The sequence below is a fragment of the Megascapheus bottae genome, chromosome 9, assembly GCF_031878675.1.
Source record: "Megascapheus bottae isolate mThoBot1 chromosome 9, mThoBot2.hap1, whole genome shotgun sequence".
NCBI lineage: Eukaryota > Metazoa > Chordata > Mammalia > Rodentia > Geomyidae > Megascapheus > Megascapheus bottae.
Genome location: NC_143517.1, coordinates 52285298 through 52308646, shown reverse-complemented (window position 1 = coordinate 52308646; position 23349 = coordinate 52285298). Strand labels below are relative to the sequence as shown.

At 38.9% G+C, this 23349-nt stretch overlaps 1 protein-coding gene across 1 annotated transcript in view; it reads left to right on the top strand.

The window, feature by feature from the left end:
- Positions 1–23349, top strand: part of Samd12 (sterile alpha motif domain containing 12) — a 378226-nt gene that overhangs the window by 200308 nt on the left and 154569 nt on the right. The window contains exon 4 of the mRNA XM_090339306.1: positions 7196–7336. Within this exon, the coding sequence (XP_090195432.1) occupies positions 7196–7336 (141 nt within the window). The remainder of the gene's footprint in view (positions 1–7195; positions 7337–23349) is intronic.

Here is a 23349-nt window from a genome sequence, read left to right as displayed (position 1 = left end):
GATGTTTTTATTGTTATAATGAGGTGGCAAAGGTTTATGGATTCATTTCCATGTTAAGTCCTTTACCTTTGTCTATTGGGTCAAATGAAAGATACCTCACCTAAGAGAATAGCTCTTATATGATGTAGACATGAGTCCACTCTCTCATCATGTGCACACTCAGGGTTTCTGTGCTTCATTGATTTTCCACTACAAGGCTTTCTCTAAGGATCTAATATTAGATTCATCAGCATTCAATATATGGCCATGTTCTTGAACTACATGTTTTTTGTTGTTTTGTTTTGGTCCCGGTGCTCATGCTGAGACTCTGGGTACAGGTGCTATCCCTTAGCTTTTGTACTCAAAGCTGGTGCTCTACCCCTTTAGCCACACTTCACTTTCTGGTGAATGCTTGGAGGTAGAGCTTCACACACTTTCCTGTCTGAGCTGGTTTCAAACTTTAATCCTTAGATCTCAGCCTCCTGCATAGCTAAAAGTTTAAGCATGAGCCATGGGCACCCAGCTTGAATCACACTCGTACCACTTCATTCTCCCGTCTTTTTCCATGTCTCCAGTCCCTCCTGGGGGTGCTTCTCACTATCTACCCATGGGACTCATTCTATACTAGAACTCTTCATTTGATCAGAACCAGGACCTCTTTGCTCACATTCAATTTCTCTTTGCCCAGGGATTCTGATGTCAACTCTACAACGATGACTTCCAAGATAAAATTCTCTACATGGCTTCCTCTTGAAGTTTTAGCCTTTATACTTACATGCCTGGTTTGCCTTTCTACTGAACATCTTCTCAACACAGTCAAATCAAATTTCTTTCATATCCAAACCACAGCTATTGCCTTTTTCCTTCATACTTGTTGACATATTTTTTACATCAGCAGTTGCAACTTTCATTTATGTCCTCAGCCAGGAACACAAATACTACTTCTCTCACCCCATTCCTCTGTTTCTACTTGCATATTTCCCCTCTCTGCTTGTCCTCCTGTATGCACCTCCCTAATAAAAACTACCAGGATGCCTTAGCTCATCAAAAGCTCACTTCCTAATGACTTTACTTTACTTTGAAGCATTATCTGGATTCTCAACTGAGATTATTTTTTGTAAGAAACCAAAGAAAATGTTGCAATGTAAATTTCATCATCATGTTTTTCAGCAAACCTCTGCACTCACTTTCCATTACACTCACAGTCGACAGTGAGATCCTTGGTCTACCTCCCTCCCTCCAGTCTGCTACCCTCATCTCAAGCCTGGCCTCTCCCTCTCACTGCCTTCTCTTGGCACCCTGATCTCCAATCAATCATCTACTGAATGTATCTGAAGCAGGGACAGCAGTCACTTCTTGATTACTAATAGTTAAATATTTTAAAATCTAAGGAATATCAAGAAAATCAATATCAAGAAAAGAAAGTTAATCTTGGCTTGAAACTATTCTTTAAGCATTTCTTTGACTATCAGTATTACTTAAAATGAATCCATAAATAAAAGCTACCATATAAAAATTTAAAAAAAAACTGCCTCGTTCCTGTTCTCTTCAGTATATGAATGCTATGTATGGCCATGAAAAGAATATTGAGGACAATGACATTTACCTGTAGACATTTCATAGGCTCTTTTTTAATTAACTGTAAAAGATGCCAATGCATCTGGTGATTCTTAATTCAGAGACAATCCCAGAATACATACAGATCCTGAAAAATAAGTATAAATGTACCAACAGGCTTGTTCTACCTATCAAGAGCAGGAAAGGTACTTAGTCATTTATCACAAATCTTAAGCCATAGTCTCCATTAGATTGTTATTAGATTTATTTGCTTGCAAAATCTGTGCAAGAGAAGTAATTTCTGAGTCTTCTCAGGAACTAAAACAAAATCCTTATACAAAATGTTTTAGTGATTTTAAAAGTGTTGTCATTAGTCATAGGGCTCAAACTCAGGCACTGGGCACTGGTCCTGAGCTTGTGTGTTATCACTCTACCACTCTGAGCCATAGCTCCATTTCCAGTTGTTTGGTGCTTGATTGGACTTTCATCTCCAGACTGGCTTTGAACAGTGATCCTCAGATCTTAGCTGTCTAAGTTGGTAGGATTACAGGCATGAGCCAGCAGCGCTAGGCTTTAAAAGTAACTTTTTAGAGGGGATTTGGTAACTATATGTACTACTACCAACATAAAAATATTTAACCTTTTATTTACTTCTGGTGAGCCATGAATTCCTTCATAGAAGGCTAAAAATAACACAACACTACCATTTGGTTTTGTTTCAACTCTATTTAAAAAGCACTAGAATATATTTTCTTTCTGAGTTTATATTTCAGGTGGGAATTAATATTATTTCAATTTCCTCTTATTAACATCATCAGTACCTAAATATAGTCAGCCAAAAAAAAGACATAGATTGTCTAAAACAGTCTTTTTACCCAAGACTGGTAAAAAAAAATAATAATAAATCAATATGTATTTCCCATCAGTAGGTAAAGTACTTACAGTAACCACAGGGCAAATCTCTATTAACCCTTCTCTGCCTTGGCCTAGAGAAGAGTGGGGGAATTGGCTGCTAATCACTGAATGCCACTAAGAGCACAAGAGAAGGCTAGGCAATGGGCTATGCTCACAGGTAGGAGTGAAAGGAGATAGATTGGTTTTGGAAGGTTTTTCTCATCTTCTTGCCAGGAAATGAGGTATTGGGTTGGCTGACCTCCGAGTCCTTGCTACGAGGTCTGTGAGTGTGTGACTTGTAGCTACCTGTAAGAACTCAGGGACACTGGGTTGGAGGTTGATGAAGATAGACACGCAGTACATCCTCAGCTTATAATAAACAAAGGGCTTGTTCTGACTAGTCCTTGACTCCCCCTTGAGAACCCTTGGCCGCTCATTTAGAATAGGCTGCACAAAGTTCAGTGACACAGTTTACAACCCATTCCTATGGGATGTGAGATAAAACTCTGAGGAGTTTTATCTTTTCCCATGAGAGGAGGAAGAATGAGGAAGGAAAAGGAAATATAAGACAAGCTGTTGAAAATAGGACCATTTCTTGGCCAAATATGACCCATGATTTGTATGCCTATTATAACGTGGAGAAATGGACAGCATTTTTCATTATCTGCATTTCATTTTTAGCTTTAGGTAGTTGTACAAAGGAGATGCTACACAGTAAAGTATATAAATCAATGAGTCTTAATCAGCATTACCCCAGTCATCAGTCTCCCCATCCCTCCAAGCTTTACCCCTTCCCTCCATTTTCTTAATGCCTTGAATTTTACGACTGAATTTTTTAAACTGAGAAATGCCATTAATGCCTGGATTTTCAGTTGGTCTTAATGTAAAAGTAGGAAAAGAAGCACCTATAATCCTATATTCTTAACTGTGTTTTTATATAGCAACGTGTCTTTAAATTGCCAATTGTAGAAACGCCAAACTGTCCAGTCCACTAGAGTCTACCTAATTTCAGTGATCCCTGCCTGACAGCCAGGACACTGAGTTTGTGGCCTCTGGGGAGGAATCAAGATCCAATAACAGGAAAATGGAAGGAGAGGAGAAAAGAGGAGTAGAAGAAATAAAAAGGAAGAGGAGAAGACCTTTACCAGGGATGAATAGCAACAAAGAGGTCCTTTTGCCATCTGTGGGTCATGGGCAAAAAGTGGAGCGCTGATATTCCTTTTGCAGGGAGATGACTCAGTACTGCACACACCACCTCTTCTATCTACATGTGCTGCTTTGAGGCGAGAGGAGAGGGAGAGATGAGATCAGACCTGAGCTGGGTGAGGTCTCCTTCCTCCTTTCTGCCTCATGCTTCATGCCCAGCACTGCAGTCCTCCTTCTGTTTCCTTCAGTGTCCTGTTCTGGTTCTCACAGCCTGTCTTCTCCTCTTTCCTGTGCCTTGCCTGCCTTTCCCCTTCCTATCCACCGCCTTGACTTTTGTCTCTTGTTCAAGGGTTGCCAAACATTACACACCTCTGTCATAAGCTCCCAAAGGACCTACATTTGTGCCTTGGGCAGGGAAATTATCCTCTTCATCTATCTTCCAGCTCTTAGCAGAGGAGCCAGGTCAGTCCATGGGGCCAGGTCAGTCCATGGTTCAACAGTGATAAAGGAAGTGATGAGTCTGCTCAGTGGCTGAGGGGCTAGCTCCCTTGTCCTCTGCCTCTGTCTCCCAAGAGAAGACCATGAAGCATGGTGATGTTAGGCCTGTGTTTCTGTCACTTGCCTTCAACTCCCTTGACCCTCGGCCTTGTTGACTGGGGGCAAGTCCCTGTGTAAGAATAAGAAGCCATGAGCTTGAAAAGGCACAAAATACATTAGCAGCATAACTTATACTGTGACTTGTTAGGTGTCAGACCTTTAGCTATGATAGCTCTTAAGCAGTCACAATACTTTCAGAGACCTGTTTTAAAATAGATCATCCATGTACAGTTACTATGTTTCACACAGTAACTGTTCACATTACTGTGAGGAAGAGAGATAGGAGGAGGAAGAGGAGGAGAAGTGGGAGGAAGGGGAGGAAGAGGAAGATGAAGACTTGGCAGCCAGCTATCATGGTGGTTCTGAATTGTGAAGGGTTTGATCCTCACTGTTTTTGAGAGAGAGAGAGAGAGAGAGAGAGAGAGATCAGTAATAAACTGTTGACTTATGTAATTATTGAAGTTGCTAAATCCAAAATCAGCAGAACGGATGGCTCAAATGGGAACTTTAGCTCAAAAGCCAGAAGTTGGAGTCCATTCTATAAGAAACCTGCCTTACCAAATTCACTATTCATCTTTTTAAGAAACGGTAACTGAATTTCTGAGTACCTTGGGGCCCTGTCCCACCTACTGCTCTGGAGCTGGCACACAGTGCCAAAACTTACTTTCCAAGACTGCACCAGCTCAGTGTTTAGCTGGATGACAATTCTCATTGTATATTTCCTGACCTGGACCTCCATAAGAAGTTTTGTGTTATTGTTAGCCTTGAAGACTTCTGATGGAGTTCAGGTCTTTTTTCCTCTAACACCCACCACCAAGTGAACAATTTTAATTGTCCTTTTTTTTGTTTAATTGTACCCTGTACATTGTTCTTCTACATCCCAGGTGTTCCCAGAAGGAAAAGAAAATAGCACATCTCTAGTTTCCTTCCTTCAACACATCCCCTCCTAGAGAAGTGACTCAGTTTCCTGCTCATATCTGGGACCATCAGCCACTGGTGGGTCAGGTTGAAAACCTGAATCATCTCTGAAGTCTGCTTTTCCTTCATGTGCTACTTGTAGGCATTAGAAATTCTAAGAATAGATTCAGAGTTCTTACTCCTTTCTTCCTCTCCAGTCCCAAGGCACCATAACTTCCTGTTTCGGCTTCTGTGTTCCATGGTATTTTCCAGACTCTTCGGGATGCCTATACTTACCCCCTTCCCCTGGTTCTCTTTCCGCATAGTTACCAGACAGGGTCTATTAATACCTGATGTTGTGCCCAAGTTACCCTTGCTCAAAATGATCTATTTGTGGAAAGGGCTGTATTATCTAGCCCCTGCCTGCTCGTAGACTCTCTTTCCTGTCATTCTCTTGTCTTGTACCCTCTGCCACAGTGACACTAGCCATTGCTCTAAATGCTTTGGGAATTCTATCCTTTCTATTTACTCCTGTTCCCATGTCACCTTCTTACTTTCTTAATCCCCCAAATGAGAACATCTATCATCTTCCTATCAGGAGTCCCTGCATAGACCCCCACCTCCACATTCTGCCTTGTCTTAGAGCACTTACTTCAACAAGACATGTAATCTCTCTTTCCATATCTGGAGAAGGCCTCAGTGTATTGGTACATTTTCATCTTTAGACTGTGCAAGGAGCACTGAGTGGGCAAAAGACACTGTACCCCTAGCTGCCTAAGCCACCTGACTACCATTTAGAACCATTTAGAACTAGGAAACTGTGTGTGTGTGTGTGTGTGTGTGTGTGTGTGTGTGTGTGTGTGTGTGTGTGTGTGTGTGTGTGTGTGTGATATGTGTGTGAGATGGAACTTGAACTCTCAGCCCGGCACTGTCCCTGAGCTCTTCAGCTCAAGGCTACCACCCTACCCCTTGAACCACAGCCCTACTTCTGGCTTTCTGATGGTTAATTGGACATAAGAGTCTCACTGACTTTCATGCTTGGACTGGCTTTGAACTGCCATCCTCAGATCTCAGCTTCCTCGGTAGCTAGGATTACAGGCATGAGCCCCCACGCCCACCTACAAACTCACTCTTAAGTAGTTAATATTGAAACCGATATGTGCTTATACCAGCGCAAGCTCGGAGTAGCAGAGACTTCTGGGATGATAGCAATCCCAGTAGAAGGGAAGCATTCAGATCTCGAGGGGAAGGAAAGGGACTGATAAAAGACAATAAATGGCTGCCCAGTGTCCAGGTGGGTCACACTGTAGGAACTCACTCCCAGTGTGCCTTGCTCTGTGCTCTCCAAATGTCCTTGTCCACTTCATTTCTCCTTCACTCACCCTGTTGGACCCTTTGTCCTCAGCTAGTGGCTGGGGTTTTTAAGATCAAAGCTCTCAACAGCTGGAGATAGACACCAGTCCAGTGCCAGCAGTGCAGTGGACATCTGGAAGGCCACAGATGCCAGCCAGACTTTCCACATGTGTTTCATAGATGCATGCTTGTATCTCGGGCTGCACGCTGCTGGAGTTTTCATAGCCAGAGTTAGTGCATCAGGTTCTGCAGCTGGGGTGTCAATGACAGGCTGCTGTGGTCACCTGAGAGCCCACCTCCAGGAATATCAGTGTTTCTATGGAAACCTGCAATCTGTGACCCAAATATCCAGATTTGAAATTTGCTGTTATATCTACCTGCGTGTATAGACAAGTTAGGATTATTGCCATTGTGTAAGAATTCAGGTTCTCTTACACATGTGACTTCTCTTTATCCCTATCTTATTCTAATTAGATTTTTACTATCATCAAGTCATAGTACAAAGGGGTTCAATTCGACGTATCAGTTTATGAGTGCAGTACATCTTGATCAATGTCACTCCTTTTGTCATTCTCCCCCATCCCTCCCAACAACAGCCATCTCTTCAACTTCCCTCATTTCACAGAATGTGCCAGTGCTTATAGCTGGAGACCCCCTATTCTGAAGCATTAGAGCTGAGTTGGAAATTTCTATTCACAAAGTTAGCCCAGGCTGGAACTCCTTCTCCAGCGAATTGTTCATTTGCTTTTCTTTTCATTTAACCCCTTTTCAGGACGAGCCCTCTTGAGACTCACAGACAAGAAGCTGGAGCGCATGGGGCTTGCCCAGGAGAACCTTAGACAGCACATCCTACAACAGGTGCTCCAGCTGAAGGTGCGGGAAGAGGTCAGAAACCTGCAGTTACTCACACAAGGTACCCTGTTCCCTTCCAGTGGGTGGGGAGAGGACTGAGGGGAAGGCAGAAAGACTGTCACCACTGTGACACCTGGGGAGGTTGAGAGACTTAGTCACTCAATCTTTGCTTGCAAGATTCTTTCATCAAAAAAAGAGATAAGTATTTAAAGACCATTTCCCACCCACACAGAGATGTACAAATAAGGGCACCCTTGGTGATCTTAAGTTCAAAAGGATATTGTTACTTTATATGTAACTTGGATATTTACTCACAAAATCAACTTCCACTGGCTATAAACTTTGTTCCGCTTTTAGTGCTGATTGTGCATCGTTTTAAAAGAAAGGATGGTAAAATATGTGATTTCAAGAGCCTTGGGTATTTTTCAATCTGTGGAATATTGTAATTGCATGCATACTGATATTGGAGGAATCTGGGTCAGCCGACTTTCATGTTATTGCATTTAGATTAACCTGGTAAGAGTTCATTTGCCTAGAGGAAATAATGTGCTGCCTGAAAGAAGGCTGCTGCAGGAGGGGATAAATATATACTGTGAGCTATATGAAAATAATATTGTTTATCTGATAAGTATTGTTTGACTTTTGTCCGGAGACACTCCCAAGTATGGGTTTTTAGGTAGAGGGTGTGCTGAGTGATTTAAATTTAAACGGATATGCTTTTAAGTTTCCTTTAAGAAAGATGATTGACATGTGAAGATTTATAACAACACCACAAACAACAAAGAATTCATAGTGCTATTTATAAAATGAAAAGCAATCTAAAAAACCTAGAGGGTCAATAATAAAGGAAAGTAATTCTGCTTAATTTCACAAGGTACAACCTGATATAGTCCTTAAAGTTACATCCTAAAGAATATATAATGTGAGAAAGGGCTTGAGAAATAGGGGAATCTGTTTATGAAATGTTACATGTATATATATATATATATACATATATCATGTACAAAGAAGGAATATTGCAATTGAGTATGCATTATTTCAGTAGTTCTCTCTGGGTGGTAGGATGATAAATGATTTTAATTGGTTTCTTTATATTTGTCAATGTTTCCCCAGTTCACATTATAGAGTTACAATCAAAAAAGTTGTGAAGCTACCATAGTAGCAGATTTCTAGTTGATTTCATCCAGTTTCTCTGCTCAGTTCTGTTCTCCCCTCGCTGAAGCTCATAGAGGTGTGTGTGTGTGTGTGTGTGTGTGTGTGTGTGTGTGTGTGTGTGTGTGTTTACAAAATCATTTCCTGCAGCCTTCATTACCCCAGATGCATAATACATAATACTCAGACCCTGAGTTCAAGGCCCAGGACAGGCAAAACAAACAAACGACAACAACAACAACAACAAAAAACATGGCTAACAACAAAAAAGAAAGAAAGAAAGAAAGTAAAAAAGAAAGGTCATAGGAGTTGGGATAAAATATCTACAGCTAGAGAACAGTGATCTATTCTAAAGGGAATGTACAAAGATGTGTAAGCTATTTACAGCTGAAGGAAGTGTGGACCATGAAACAGGAAAGGCATTACCAGAGTACAAACATGTACTTGGCTTAATAGGCTGAAGTACTATCTCAGAAACATCCTATGTACTGGTACCCAGCTTCTATCACTTTTTTTTTTACTGCTTTCCCTTTGCATAATAACACTCAAGCCCATTTTTACATCAGACATCCTTTAGAAAATCCAGTGTCTACTTGATACGATAGTTCCAAGAGAAAAAACAATAATAGGAAAACAAAACTGACATCACTTTAAGACTAAAAATAGTAGTTCTTAAAGGTAACTACAGAAGCCTTGAAATGTTTGCATCTGGTTTTTGCTAGTTAGAATGAGAGTTGCTTCCAGTTAAAGGAACTGAGTGGCTTATGCATTTATCAGATATAAACTTGCCATAGAAGTGACCTTCTGTTCAATATTAGATATTTGAGTCTTCCCATATGGAGATATTAATCAGCAGAAAGAACGGGCAGATTTCAGCATACACCTTACATTTTCGAAATGCCTGGACTTTGCTTCAACACACACTTGGAAGAAATAAAACAAACTTCCCTGGATATTGTTTTTGTTGGTGTTGATTGTCTAGTCTATTCAGGCAGCTACAGTAAAATAGCACAAACTGGATAGACTTTAAGCAAGAATTTATGTCTCACTTTTCTGGAGCCTGGGAATGCAAAGTTAAAAGTATGGAGGAGTCAGTGTCTATTGAAGGTCCCTTCTTTCTAGACCTTCTGCTTTCTGCTATTCTCAAATAGCAAAACAAAGAATAACATCTCCAGTTATTAATCCACTTGTGATATGCTACCCTGATCCCTTAATTTCCCAGGGAAGGCCCTACAACAAACTGCATCAACTTTAGAGTTAAGGATTCAACATGTCCTTTTTGAAGATCTTAGTATTAAATCCTTTGCATTGATGTCTTAAGCTTTGTTTTTTGTTTTGTTTTGTTTTGTTTTTCTAATCAATCAGCTGACACCTTAAGGGGAAATTCTTGGCTTGGTGTGGTGGCACCACAGCAGACAGAGATATTGGGATCTTTGCAGTCTGAAGCCAGCTCTAGTAAAAACTTATGACACTACCTAAAAAGCAAAATAAAAATGTTCCTGGGTGTGGTTAATGTGGTAGAACATACCTGTCCACGAAGCACAAGGCACTGAGCTCAAACCCCAGGAACAACATAAAGGAAGTTCTTAACTCGAAAGATATTCACTTTTAAAGAAAGGAATTAATATTAAATATACTTGGATTTCTTATGTTTGCTTCTTGCCTTTGGAAATAGTTTCCAAGTATAGGTTCTTGGGAAGAATTTAGTAACCATTTGTGGGAGGAAAGATAATTAAATTATGGTACATCTGCACAATCTCTGAAACTATAAACGCAAGTATAACAAATACTACCACAGGGTAGACTTGGCATCCCACGCCTATAACCTCAGTGCTTGGAAAGCAAAGGCAGAAGAGTCAGTTAAAATTAGTAACATAGAAGAAGCTCTGGGATGCCACAAGAAATGAAAAACAAAGCAAACTGTAGAACAGTATGTATAACATACATTGGCAAAAGAGGCAAAAATGTTGTGTTTTAAGGAAGCCGGGTGCAGTGGGTCACACCTATAATCCTAGCTACTCAGGAGCCAGAGATCTGAGACTCTTGGTTCAAAGCCAGCCCTGGCACTAAAGAATGTGAGACTCTTATCTCTAATTAATCACTAGAAAAGGAGAAGTGGGGCTGTAGCTCAGGGATAGAGCAATAGATAGAGTGGTAGCTTTGAACTGAAGAGCTCAGGGACAAGGCCCAGGCCCAGGGGTAGGGTGATAGCCTGGAGCTAAAGAGCTCAGGGACAGGACTCAATCCCTAAGACCCACAAAAACAAAAACAAAAACATGGATTGTTACACAATCTAATCACCCTGTACCTATGGAGCAGGGAAGAAAGAATCTAAACCATTTATGTCACTTTGTACTTTTAAATAGATGAGTGTATTAACAATTTAAAAGAATAAACATTTTTTTTCTGGTCTGATGGCTTATCCCTGTAATTCTAGCTACTCAGGGGCAGTTTGAAGCAGCCCAGGTAGGATAGTCTATGAAACTCTTATCTCCAATTAGCCACCAAAGAAAAAGATGGAAATGGAGTTGTGGCTCAAGTGGTAGGATACTAGTCCTGAGCAAAATGAAGCTCAGGAAGAGCACCTACTTTCCCCTGCTTTCTGCCTATTTACCTATTCCAGGCATTTCCTATAAATGGAATCAAATAATGTATGGCCTTTCATAGTTGGCTTTCATTTTAAGGTCTACTCATGATATAAGTACATGTAAATATTTAGCTGCTTCTTTTACTAAATGTTATCTAGTATAATTGTATTATTTGTGAGTGGATAGATGTTTAATTTGTCTCTGAATTTGAGCTCCTATTATGCTTCTTTGAATATCTCTATGTATGTTTTTGTGTAGGTATATGGTTTGGATGTGTGAGTACACAGTATTCATCTGGCTAGTATGGTAATGCCATAGGTAACCAAGGCTACCAGCACTATGTGAGTTCCAATTTCTCCACATCTTCGGCAGCATTTGTTACCATCTATTCTACCTGTCCTTTTCTGCCCTACTTGTTATTGTGTGACCTAAAGCTATTCTACTATGTGTGAAATGGTTATGGCAGAATGTTTTTGATTTGCATATTTTAGTTGGCAAAAGGTATTATGTACTTTTTTTATGTGCTTATTGGTCATTTTTTTACTTTGACCTACAACATTTCCCTGTGCTTGACTAACCTGCCTTCTTTACAAGATCTAGAGGCAAATATTTTGTTACCATTTCCAGACAAGAACTCCATCCTCTAAGGTTGAAACTTTGCACCCACTGAACATATTTAGAACCTGCCACAAACTCGAAAATCAATTCCGAAGTGAAACAACTGAGTGCACTCTAAAGATTTTCTTTCAAGGAAGCAACAATCTTGTGGATGTAGAAATTAAACATGCACACACACACACACACACACACACACACATTAGACACACACATTCCCTATGTGTGTCAGTTGTATCTGTTTTTACTCAGACCTCCAAATAAGATATCACATCTGAAAACTCATTCTGCAGTGTTTCTCGGGGAAATAATCAGTTGTTAAAACTTATCTTTGACCTTTAGATTTATACCTGGTATTTTTACACAGTTGGCCAGGAACCCATAACTATAGCCAGGGTAGTTATAAGTGGACACACAAAGCTCTGAATTACCTAAACACATTTATATATTATTTTATTTATTTATTTTTTGTTGGTGTGGGGCTTGAACTTGTGGTGTCTGAGTGCTGTCCCTGAGCTTTTTGCTCAAGGCTAATGGTCTACCACTTTGAGCTACAGCTCTACTTCTGGCTTTTTCTAGTTATTAATTGGAGATAATAGCCTCACAGACTTTCCTTCCTAGGCTGGCTTTGAACCCTGATCCTCCAGTCTTAGGCTCCTGAGTAGCTAGCTAACGGCACCCAATTAAGAGAAATGCATTATTTGTTTTCCTTTTCTCTTTTCCACCTTGTCTGGATGATAAATAACAAGAAATGGAACACCTTCTTTTTAAAAATGTATATAATATACTCATAAATATATCAACTTATCCATATAAGAAGTCTCCTAGTGATAGAACTTCTGAAACAGGTCAATGTCAGAAACTAGAACCATCCTTCAGCCTAAATCCTGGTGTCTAACTCCCTATCCTGTATGCAATGATTCCATAATGACAAGTACTGTAATCAATGACTGGCCCGGATTTCATGCCATGGCCATTTGTGCTCTGAAGGTGATTTTCTTCTTTGAGAATCTTTGGTCCCCTGTGTCCAGTCCATTGAGTAACCATCATGTCATTCTGGTCATCCTTGATTGCATGTTCCTATTAGAAACTCAGTAAGTCAGGATACTTCTAGTTCTCTCTTGGGAAACACAGGGAACAATGGGAAAAATCATAATCCTACTTTCTTGTGATTGATTCATGAGAGAGCATTGGAAAGACATTCTATATAACGCAAATTAGTGGTGGAAATTATGTTGGACTCCACCAAATTAATCCATAGCCAAAGTAATCAGGGCTATTCTTAACATTTAATCATCCCCAGGGATAGTGAATGCTGTTTTCATATAGTGATATGAAGTGTTTACTGTTTATGAAACATGCACTAATTGTCACATCAGCTCTTGACATTTTCTCTAACAACCACATTACCATACACATGGGGGAAAATGAACGCAGAGGACATAAGCAATGTACCCAAAGCCAGACAGATGGCAAAACGAAGGGCACAGGTCTAATTCACAGCACACTTTTTTCAGTTACATTTCACTGTTTTTTCTCTGTCAAATAGACTAAAAATTTTTATTCCAAGTGGTAATTGAATGAAATTTTATGTAGAAATCATATATATCATAGTCCATAGCCCATGAGCTAACTGTTCTAGGGGTTAGCAAACTTTCTTATAAAGAAATAGCTGGTGGATTTTTGTATGTTTTATTCTTCTGTGAAAAAATATTTTAGATAATACATTAAACAGGAGTTGCTACATTCCAATAAAGGTTTAGTGCTGAACCAAGTGACAGGGTCTATCCTATGGATTGGAAGATGACTTAAGGGTACATATCTGATAAGGGGTTAATGTCCAGAATATACAAGGAACTTCTACAACACAGCAAGAAAATTATTTTTTAAAAAATGGAAAAAGAACTTGAACAAATAATTTTCAAAACATGGCCCAAAAGCAAACAATGCAAAAGTACCTTGATATATATCACTTCACACACATAAAAAGGGACATGATCAAAAGATCAGAAAACAATGTATTAGTAAGTGTTTTCTGTGTGTATAAAATGTAAAGTTCTATAGGCATTACAGAAAGTTGGATATATGCCTCAGGCCATAAAGCACCATCCCACAAGCAAAAGCAAGCCTCCTTACCGAGTTTGTGTCCCAGTCTTAGACAAAAGGTAGGAAAATATGGTGAATCTATAGAAAATTAAAAGTAGAATTAACTTTTGAATGCATGTCTAAAATAATTTGAATCAAGATCTTGAGAAAGTATTTGTCCAAAACTATTCATTGCGGTGTACTTCACAATAAACAAGAGGAATAGGCAGATGAATGGATAATGACAATATATGCAGTTATAATGACATATATTTGAACAGTAAATTGAATTAAAAACCAACCTGGCCAGGAGTTTGGCTTAGTGGTAGAGTACTTGCCTATTATGCATGAAGACATGGGTTCAATTCCTAGGTACCACACACATAGAAAAAAAGCCAGAAGTGGTGCTGTGGCTCAAGTGGTAGAGCTCTAGCTTTGAGAAAGCACAGGGACTGGCAAAAAAAAATTAAAAGTCTATCACATGGCCGAACTTCAATGATATAATGGTAAAAGAAATCATTTAATTGCAAAAACATCAATATATAAAAGTCAGACTCATAGAAACGAAAGCCAAAGAGTGGGCCAGGCATAGGTGGTTTATTGTAATCCTAGCTACTCAGGAAACTGAGATCTGATGATCATGGTTGGAAGCCAGCTGAGGCAGGAAAAACCATGAGACTCCTATTTCCAGTTAACTACCAGAAAACCAGAATTGGTGCTGTGGCTCAAAATGGTAGCATACTATCCTTGAGGAAAAGTGCTCAGGATCAGTGCCAAAGCCCTGAGTTCAAGCCCCATTACCACCAAAAAAAAAAAAAAAGCCAAATCAAAGAGTAGTTTCCAAGGGCTGTAGGGAGGAAGAATTGATGTTTATGAGCATAGAGTTTAAGCTTTTCATTAAGAAAAATTTATGGAGATCTTTTCCAAAATTATTTCATTATATTTATCAGCATTCAGTTTTATAATTAAAAATTAGGCACAATGGCAAATTTGATGTTATTTTTTTTTTCAGTTGGTCATGAGGCTTGAAATCTGGGCCTGCGTGATATCCCTGAGGTCTTCAGTGAAAGGCTAGTGCTCTAACACTTGGAGCCACACAGCTCCACTTCTGGTTTTCTGGTGATTAATTGGAGATAAGATTCTCATGAACTTTCATGCCTGTGCTGGCTTTGACCAGGATTCTTTGAACCATGATCAGCCTCCTGAGTAGCTAGGATTACAGGTGAGAGCCACTGGCACATGGCTAATTTTTTTATTTCATTAGCATATCATAGTTTGCAGCCCCATGCTTTCTAAACTCAACAATGTCAAGAACCATCAAGATTATTATAAATCATTTTCTCAATCTTAGAGATGCCTTGATGTATCCTGTAGATACATGGATAGAATAAAATACATGGATAATATAAAATATGTCTGTAATTGTGAGATCTGGGTAAATTCAGGCAATAAAAAAGTCTCCAAATTGGAAGTGAAGGCAGATGATGGTAGTAAATGCTACCATCTTCAAATGCCTTTATAATTGTTTCCCTGCAGCATGAAAAAGAAAAAGAGCATGAATTTTTACCAGGGCTAGTTTTGGCTCATTCACCATTAGTGTTTTCCAAGGGACTTCTCCATTGTCCAAATAGAAGTATCAAATTTTAGCTGGGAACTGCATAACCAGATGGACTTTCCCAAAGCCCCATCTTTTATAAAGGGCAAAAATTAGCAACATTACATTCTAATCTAGAAGACTGTGTGTACAGATGGGATATTTCAGTCTAGTTTCTTCCACAGTGAAGCTTCAGCAACTGAAGTAGGCCATCTGAACTGAAATGGGCCATCTGTTCACATACCTTGCTTGAAGAAGGAAGTCTTTGCAGAACAGAGCAATGGATTCCTCAGAAATCATCCAGTCTCATTTTACAGATTTGAGCACCAAGACTCAATCAGTACTAGAGGATTCCCTGTGATGATAGAACTAGTTGGTAGTATAACTGAAACTGAAGGTAACTGAAACTAAAGGTAACAATGAGGGCTCTTACATATGTACCAACTCACTTTATTGTTTTGCCTAATATTTAAGTCCCTGAACATTCTCCTAAGTGACATTGTAGTGACTAAGTTGGACTGTGTTTCCTATGAGCCAAGTAATTACTCGGTGGTTCATCATAGTAAAGATGTCTACAGGATTCTACAGGATTTTGCACAGGTTTTACTTTTATGATTGGACTTTTCACTATTTCATTGTCATTGATTATGATCTGCCAAAACCATGTGCCTTTCCACTTTTATCTAGGATAGGATTTCCTCAAACAGTTTCTTCCTCAAGCTTTCCCCTGACATATTTCAAAATCTTCATGCTTTATTATGCAAATTTTGTGGCCAGACATACTTGGAATTCTAGCAAATTCTAAGCTGTCAGAGAAATTCTCCATACGATGAGTTTTATAGATAGAAGACTAAGCAAAACCATCTTTGAGGGATTATGAAAATCTTGTCTCAGTTTATCAGTAGAGTGTGGAATGATGACTTATACCCTGAAGAAGTAGATTGTCAGGGCTGGGAGTTTGGCCTAGTGGTAGAGTGTTTGCCTAGCATGCACAAAGGCCTGGGTTCCATTAACACATACACAGAAAAAGCCAGAAGTGGTGCTGTATCTAAAGTGATGGGGCTCTAGCTTTGAGAAAGCCTGGGAGTGTTCAGGCATGAGTTCAAGCCCCAGATCTGGCAAAAAAAAAAAAAAAGAAAGAAAGAAAAGAAAAGTAGATTCTCAGCCACACCAGCGACTCACATGCATGTTAAGGTTTGAGAACCACTGCCCAACATTGTACATCCATGTATAAAGTACAACTCTACCCTTTAGAAGCTACTTTTCTTATCATAACCAGAAAAAGATTCAGAAAAAGATTTTCTGCATTCAGAATTCACAGAAAGGTTTCAGTGCTAGAGGTCTGTGTAGAGGTATCTATTTAAAATCATATTAGGGTGGAATCATCTAACAACTAACTAACTTTGCAGATGTTTGCTCCAGGATCCAAGAAAATGTGTCATCCTCATAGTTCTCATCACAGAAGGTCACTGGAATCTTACCACCTGTTTCCCGAGTGAAAGGACTTACGGGAAGCTTTACAGAACAGTTAATAAGATACTTTACACAGAAACACCACTATTTCCTGCATTTGGCAGGTGTCAGGGCAAACAAACAGAAAGAGAGAATGTGTGCGCATTCATCTATCTCTGAGATTTGGAGACCCTAAGCAATCAAATTTGTCTCCTGGGTTTATATTATAATGAATAGAGATGCCAACTTCAGATTTCCTGATGTCACCAAATATCAAATCTTGAAGTAATCCTAATTTTGTTAGATCAATGACATGAAAAACTTGGTAGTTGGCATTGTGATTGATTTCATTAAAATTAATTCAGCATAAATGACTGCATGAAAAATTATTAGCAGTGGGGCCGGGAGTGTGGCCTAGTGGTAGAGTGCTTGTCTACTATGCATGAAGACCCAGGTTTGATTCCTTGGTACCACATACATAGCAAAAAGCCAGAAGTGATACTGAGGCTCAAGTGGCTGAGCTCTAGCCTGGAGAAAGTCCAAGGACAGTACTCAGGCCCTGACCTCTAAGCCCAGGACTGGCAAAAAAAAAAAAAAAAACAACGATAGAAAGAAAGAAAAATTATTAGCAGTAACCTCATGGGTTTCAGTTGTCTGCTATGTGAAATGATTTGGCTTTGATTTATATATTATATCTATTCATTCAAGTTCTAGTACAGAAACAGAAGTGATGTATAACCATTAAACATGTTAATAATGTTAAGTGTAATATATCAGAATTTTAAGTATTTTAAGAAGCACTTGAGCATGCCTTTTAGCTCATGCAATTTCTATCATGTTTAGATAAACTATATGTACACATATTTATCCTTATGAGCATGAGGAAATTTGATTTTTCATTAGTCTTTGCAGCGCTAAGATTCAGACAATACCATTATAAGATAATAAATTTTTTTTTTGCCAGATGTGGTGGCTCATGCCTGTAACCCTAGCTACTCAGGAGGCTGAGATCTGAGGATGGAAGTTCAAAGCCAGCCCTAAAGTCCGTGAGACTTGTATCTCCAATTAATCACTAGAAAACTGAAAGTGGTACTGTGGCTCAAGGGGTTGGGCAGTATCCTTGAGCTGAAGAGCTCAGTGATCACACCCAGGCCCAGAGTTCAAGCCCCAGGATCAACAACAACAAAAAAAAAGATAATAAACTTTTTATTGTGTATATTTTAAAAAAAATGAGATTTGTTTTCTTCAACAGAGTTTTATTCTAATACTTTTGGCTCAGTTGGATTTGACATGTATTAAAACACAAGCAAATGGTCTTTCATTTCATTTTTAGTTTTGACATGCATTTTCTTTTGTGTTGCCTGTTTTCCCTTTCATCCATTTCTTCCAGGCTTCTCCTCCCTTGTTGCTCCTCTCTTCCCTCCAAATGCACTCCTCTCAGCCAGGGGAAGAGCTATTAGAAATTTATTAAAGACCAGTTTCGGCTTCTTTGTCAGGGACAATCATTTGTTTTAGAGCTGATTTTCTGCCTTCATTACATGAAAATGTCACTGTTGAATGAATTCATTTGTATTTATTTATCCACTTCTCCAGGCTTTAATTTCTTTATACGGACTTGGACTCATCACATTTCCTCATGCAATGAATAGAAAAAATATCGCTTGCATTGATTTAAAAGGCTCACAAATGATCGCTTTATGCTGCAGAAGCACTGTGTAAACAAAGCTGTGATGAATGATGTGTGAATGGCTGTTTTCTCATGGAGATGCTGTCTGAATGCATGTGAGATGTGTATATGAGTATGTTTGTGTCCACACATGCACCTAGAGCAGGAGTGAGGACTAGCCAGTCACAGTGGTCTCCTGAGACTGTCAGTGGAAATTTGGTAATCACCTGTGTATCTGTGTTTACCTTTCCAGAAGTACAAGATTTAAGTTCTACCTAATCTTTCCCTACAAAGACTTAGAGGATTACTGTGTATAATCTCTAACATTAATATGATTTTTTGTAAAGGAAAATATTTACTTCTTCGATAACTTTTGTTGTAGTTTACTTATTCAATAACCTCTGTTATTGTTGAGGCAGTCTCGTTATAGCCATAGCAGACTTCAAGTTTATAGCCTCCTGTCTCAGCTTCCTGAATTCTGAGAATACACCACACCCTGCTCCATTCAACCACTTACTGACATGTAGTAGATACTTACTGAGAAGTAGTAGATACTACATGTCAAATGAAATATAAGAATCAGTGATGGACAGTTCAGTCTCACCTGGAGAAGGGGAAAAGGGTGTCACAGGAAGTAATGAGATAATGAATATGATCTAAATATGCTATATACAGGTATGAAAACAATACACCCATATAGTCTGCAGTCTACACTTATGTTATGGAGTTATGGCAATTAGATACTTCGGAAACAGAATAAACAAATGGTTTTTGCAGGAAAGATAGATCATAGACTAGTAGTTATGAAAGTGTCAGTCACATGAAGTCCTCACAGGAGCATATAGGGATTTAGGAGATTGGATAATGGAAACTAAGAGGCTAGAGAACAGAGGGTAGACTATTCCTAAGGAAGAGACATTGATGGTAAAATATTTCACTATGGCAACTATAATGATCATCAGGTGGCTGGTGCAAAGCGAGATTGCGGATTTAGAGCAAAACTGGACAACCAAGACCTTTTTTGGCCACATTAACCATGAGATCTATAATCCTAGGAATTCTACACATTCATTGACACGTCTGAAGCACAGAAGTGACATAATCAGGTTTCTTTTTTGCAATAATAACTCTGACTGATCCATCAAGAGAATACAGTATATTGAGTATATGATTTTTCTATGCCTGCTGTAACAAATCGTCACCAACTTAGTGGCTCAAAACCACACAAATTTATTACCTTACAGTTCTGAAGATCAGAATTCTAAAATGAGTTTTCTTGAATTAAAATCAAGATGTCAATAGACTATGTTCCTTTTATGGATTTAGAGAAATATCCATTCCGTGGTTGTCAAATTCTAGAGCCACTCACGGTCTTTCTTGGCTGGTCCCTCTTTCTACAACCTCAACAACAAACAGACCAAGTCCTTTCACACTGCCATTTCTATGGCTCCCCCCTGTCCTTCCTGTTCCACTTATAAGAACTCAGTAAATAGTCAGAGCTATCCTGATAATTGTGAATAATGTCCACATCTCTAAAGAGCAACCTTGATTCCTTTGTATGTTCACAAGATCTGGGATGAGGACTGGATATTTTTAAACCATTCTTTGGCCTACCATACTAAAATGCTATTTATAATGCTCATTTTATTTTCCCCTGGGGGATTTCATGGTGATATGTTTGTTTTTTGTTTTTCTTCTCTTGAATGTAGCCACTGTGGAAAATGGGTTTGTGTTATGTTTGTTTAGTTTAAATTTAAATTGGTATTGCCTTGATTAAGACTAACTTCAAAAAGTTAAACATAGAGACTCATCTCCAAATAGCTAGCAAAAAATATGAAAATAGAGGTATAGCTCAAGTGCTAGAGAGTGCCAGCTTGAGAAAAATGGTACATAAGAGACATAAATTTACTATTAACATAGAAAATAACAACAAAAACAAAAGCAAATTTTAAAAAATCCACAGAGCTATGATTTGGCTCAGCAGTTTTACCTCTAGATTTCAATGTGTGTCCAGACCATGTATATAATTGCTAATAATAATGTCTCAAAGTAGTAATCATCTTAATACTCATCTACTGATAAATAGAAAAAATAAAGAATAGTCATACAATGTTAATACTTTAGTGAATGGAAGGTTTATCAGCAAATAAAAGGAAAAGAAGGCTGATACATGCTACAGCATGGAGAAACCTTGAAAATAGTATGCTAAATAAAGGAAGCAAGTCACAAAAGATAGTGTTTTGAAATGTCCATAACAGGCAGATCTATACAGACAAAAATTGGGAGGTAGAAGGTTTCCATTTGTGATGATGGAAATAATTCTAGAGTTAAATAATGATGTTAAATGTGCAATCTTATGAATATAGTAGAACCTACTGAAATATATATGTATTTCTAAATAGTTAAAAGTCATGAATTTTGACCAATGTCAGTAGCACACACCCATAATCCTAGCTACTCAGGGGACTGAGATCTGAGGATCGCAGCTTAAAGCCAGCCCAAGAAGCAAACTCTGTGAGACTCTTATCTCCAATTAACCACCAGACTCCAGAAGCTCAAATGGTAGAATACTAGCCTTGACGAAAACAAACGAACAACCCAGGGATACAGTCCAGGCTGTGAATTCAAGCCCCAAGACCAATGTACACACATACACACGCATGCAAATAATAATACACAAGTACAAATAATGAATTTTATCTCATTAAGAAAAAAATTGAGCGCTTGAGTTTTTCCTGCACACTGAGTATTGAATGTGTTTGGCCACAGTGGTATGTTCCCAAAACTCTCACCTTCAGGGGGGATAAGCCCTGTTCCATCCCCTCCCTTGGGGAGTGGTAAGATATATGCATAGGATTGTTCTCCCCTTTGATGAGGTTATGCTGTACAGCAAAGGTGAAGTGATTGTGAAGGTATAATTAAGGTCCCAGTCATTTGATTTTGATTAATCAAAAGGGAGTCATCCTGGGTGACCCTCACTTAATCAAATGAAAGCTCTTACAAGAAGAACATGGTCCTCCCCTAAATTAGAACCATTCCCTTGCTGGCTTGGAAGACGCAAGCCATCATGTTGTGAGACAACCAACTGGGCTGCCCTTAGCTCTAAAACTCTTAGTCCTACAACCACAGGAACTGAATTCTAGTAACAGGGTAAACAAGTTTTAAGCAGATCCTAGCATAACCCCCAAATGTGACCATTACTCAGCCAATACTGTGATTGCATTTAAAGAGCCCTTGAAGGAAGCAGAAAAGCCAAGTAAGTGCTGTTATAACAGGACTGTCCTACAGAAGCAATGTGATTATACATGTGTATTGTTTTTTTGTTTTTCTTTTGTTTTATTAATAATTTTATTTTATTGTCAGTGTGATGTATAGAGGGATTACAGTTACATTCATCAGGTAGTAGGTATATTACTTCTTGAACATTAATTCCCATGTTTTTCTCCTAATTTCCATACCCCACCCCTCCCAATCATCTTGTTTTAACCTTATATACAACATACAATATAAATTACCTTATATACAATATACCAGGTACCAAAGTCAGATACAGTAACAACATGAGATAAACCATAAGGAGAAAGAAAGAGAGAGAGAAAGAGAAAGAGAGAGAGAGAGAGAGAGAGAGAGAGAGAGAGAGAGAGAGAGAGAGAGAGAGAGAAGAAATAACTTCACATAGTAGGTTAAGAACAACAATCACAAAGATAAACCTCTTGTTTCCATATCCTGGAGTTCCTTTTGCTTATCCTCATCCTATTTGGCCATATGCACATAGATTTTGAGCAGTGGTGATCCTCTGCTAGGAGAACCCTAGATTAATGCTAATTATTGCAAATAAGGAAACCATGGAGCCTGTGTTTCTCTGGGTCTGACTTACTTCACTTAATATGACTTTTTCCAAGTCTTTCTATTTCCTTACAAATTAAGCTGCTAAATGTGTAACCATTTATTAAATAGATCGAAAATGAATGCAGACACTCACTCCTTGAAATTGGCAGACAGGCTGGTAGCAAGGTCTTTAGGATTTGAGCAGTCAATGTTTCCCTTCTAGAAAGCTAACATGATTCTCAACTGTTTTACTCTGCTATCCACAGTCTTCAGGGAAGACTTAACCAATTTCTAGCATATCGGTAGAGTGTCAAAATGGGCACTAAGTCCATCCAGAGTGATTTAGACTTTCTGGTCATCCCACAAACATAGATATTAACTCCCTTATCATGTTCTCTTTATGATTCAATCCTCATGGGTACCCTGAGAAGCTCTTCTGACTCTTTCCTTTTTACTTGACTGTGGTATATTAATTTATTTTTTTTATTGTAGGGTAATGTATAAAAGGGATACAGTTACGTCCTCATTTCCCTCCCCCACCCCCTGCTCTTCTGACTCTTGTACATACACATTGCTATTTCCCTTCCATAGGAGAAGCTTACATTTGCACCCCTCTTTATCTTTTTATGTTTAAAAAGAGTTAGAAAGTAGAGCCTCCATTGGTCTATAGTTTCTCCAGAAAACTCCTTAAATAATCCTTTTGTTTTCTTCTCTGTATCATGTTTATAAGAGCCAAACTTTTGAAGGCTTGGCAGTTACCACTGTGAGAAGCAGTGGCACTGGGGAAGTCAATCAGTACCTTGGGTTAACCTGGCATGAGGGTCAGAAACTGCCAAGACTTTTGTTTTTTTATCCTTAAAATAACTCCGAGTTGCTACTAAGTGCTGTGACAGTAAAGATAATTGAAATAATTATCACTTAGACTCCAGGGAGCCCATTCTATTCAAGGCCTGGGCTTAGAAACAAAAGGCTGAGAAAGGCCTGACTTCTCCCTCTCTTAGTGTGAAGTTGAGGGTGTTGGCTCTGATTGAAATCACACTGCCCTGGAAAAGGAAAAGACCACTTGGGTGTCTCTTGAGCAGAATGTGAAGATG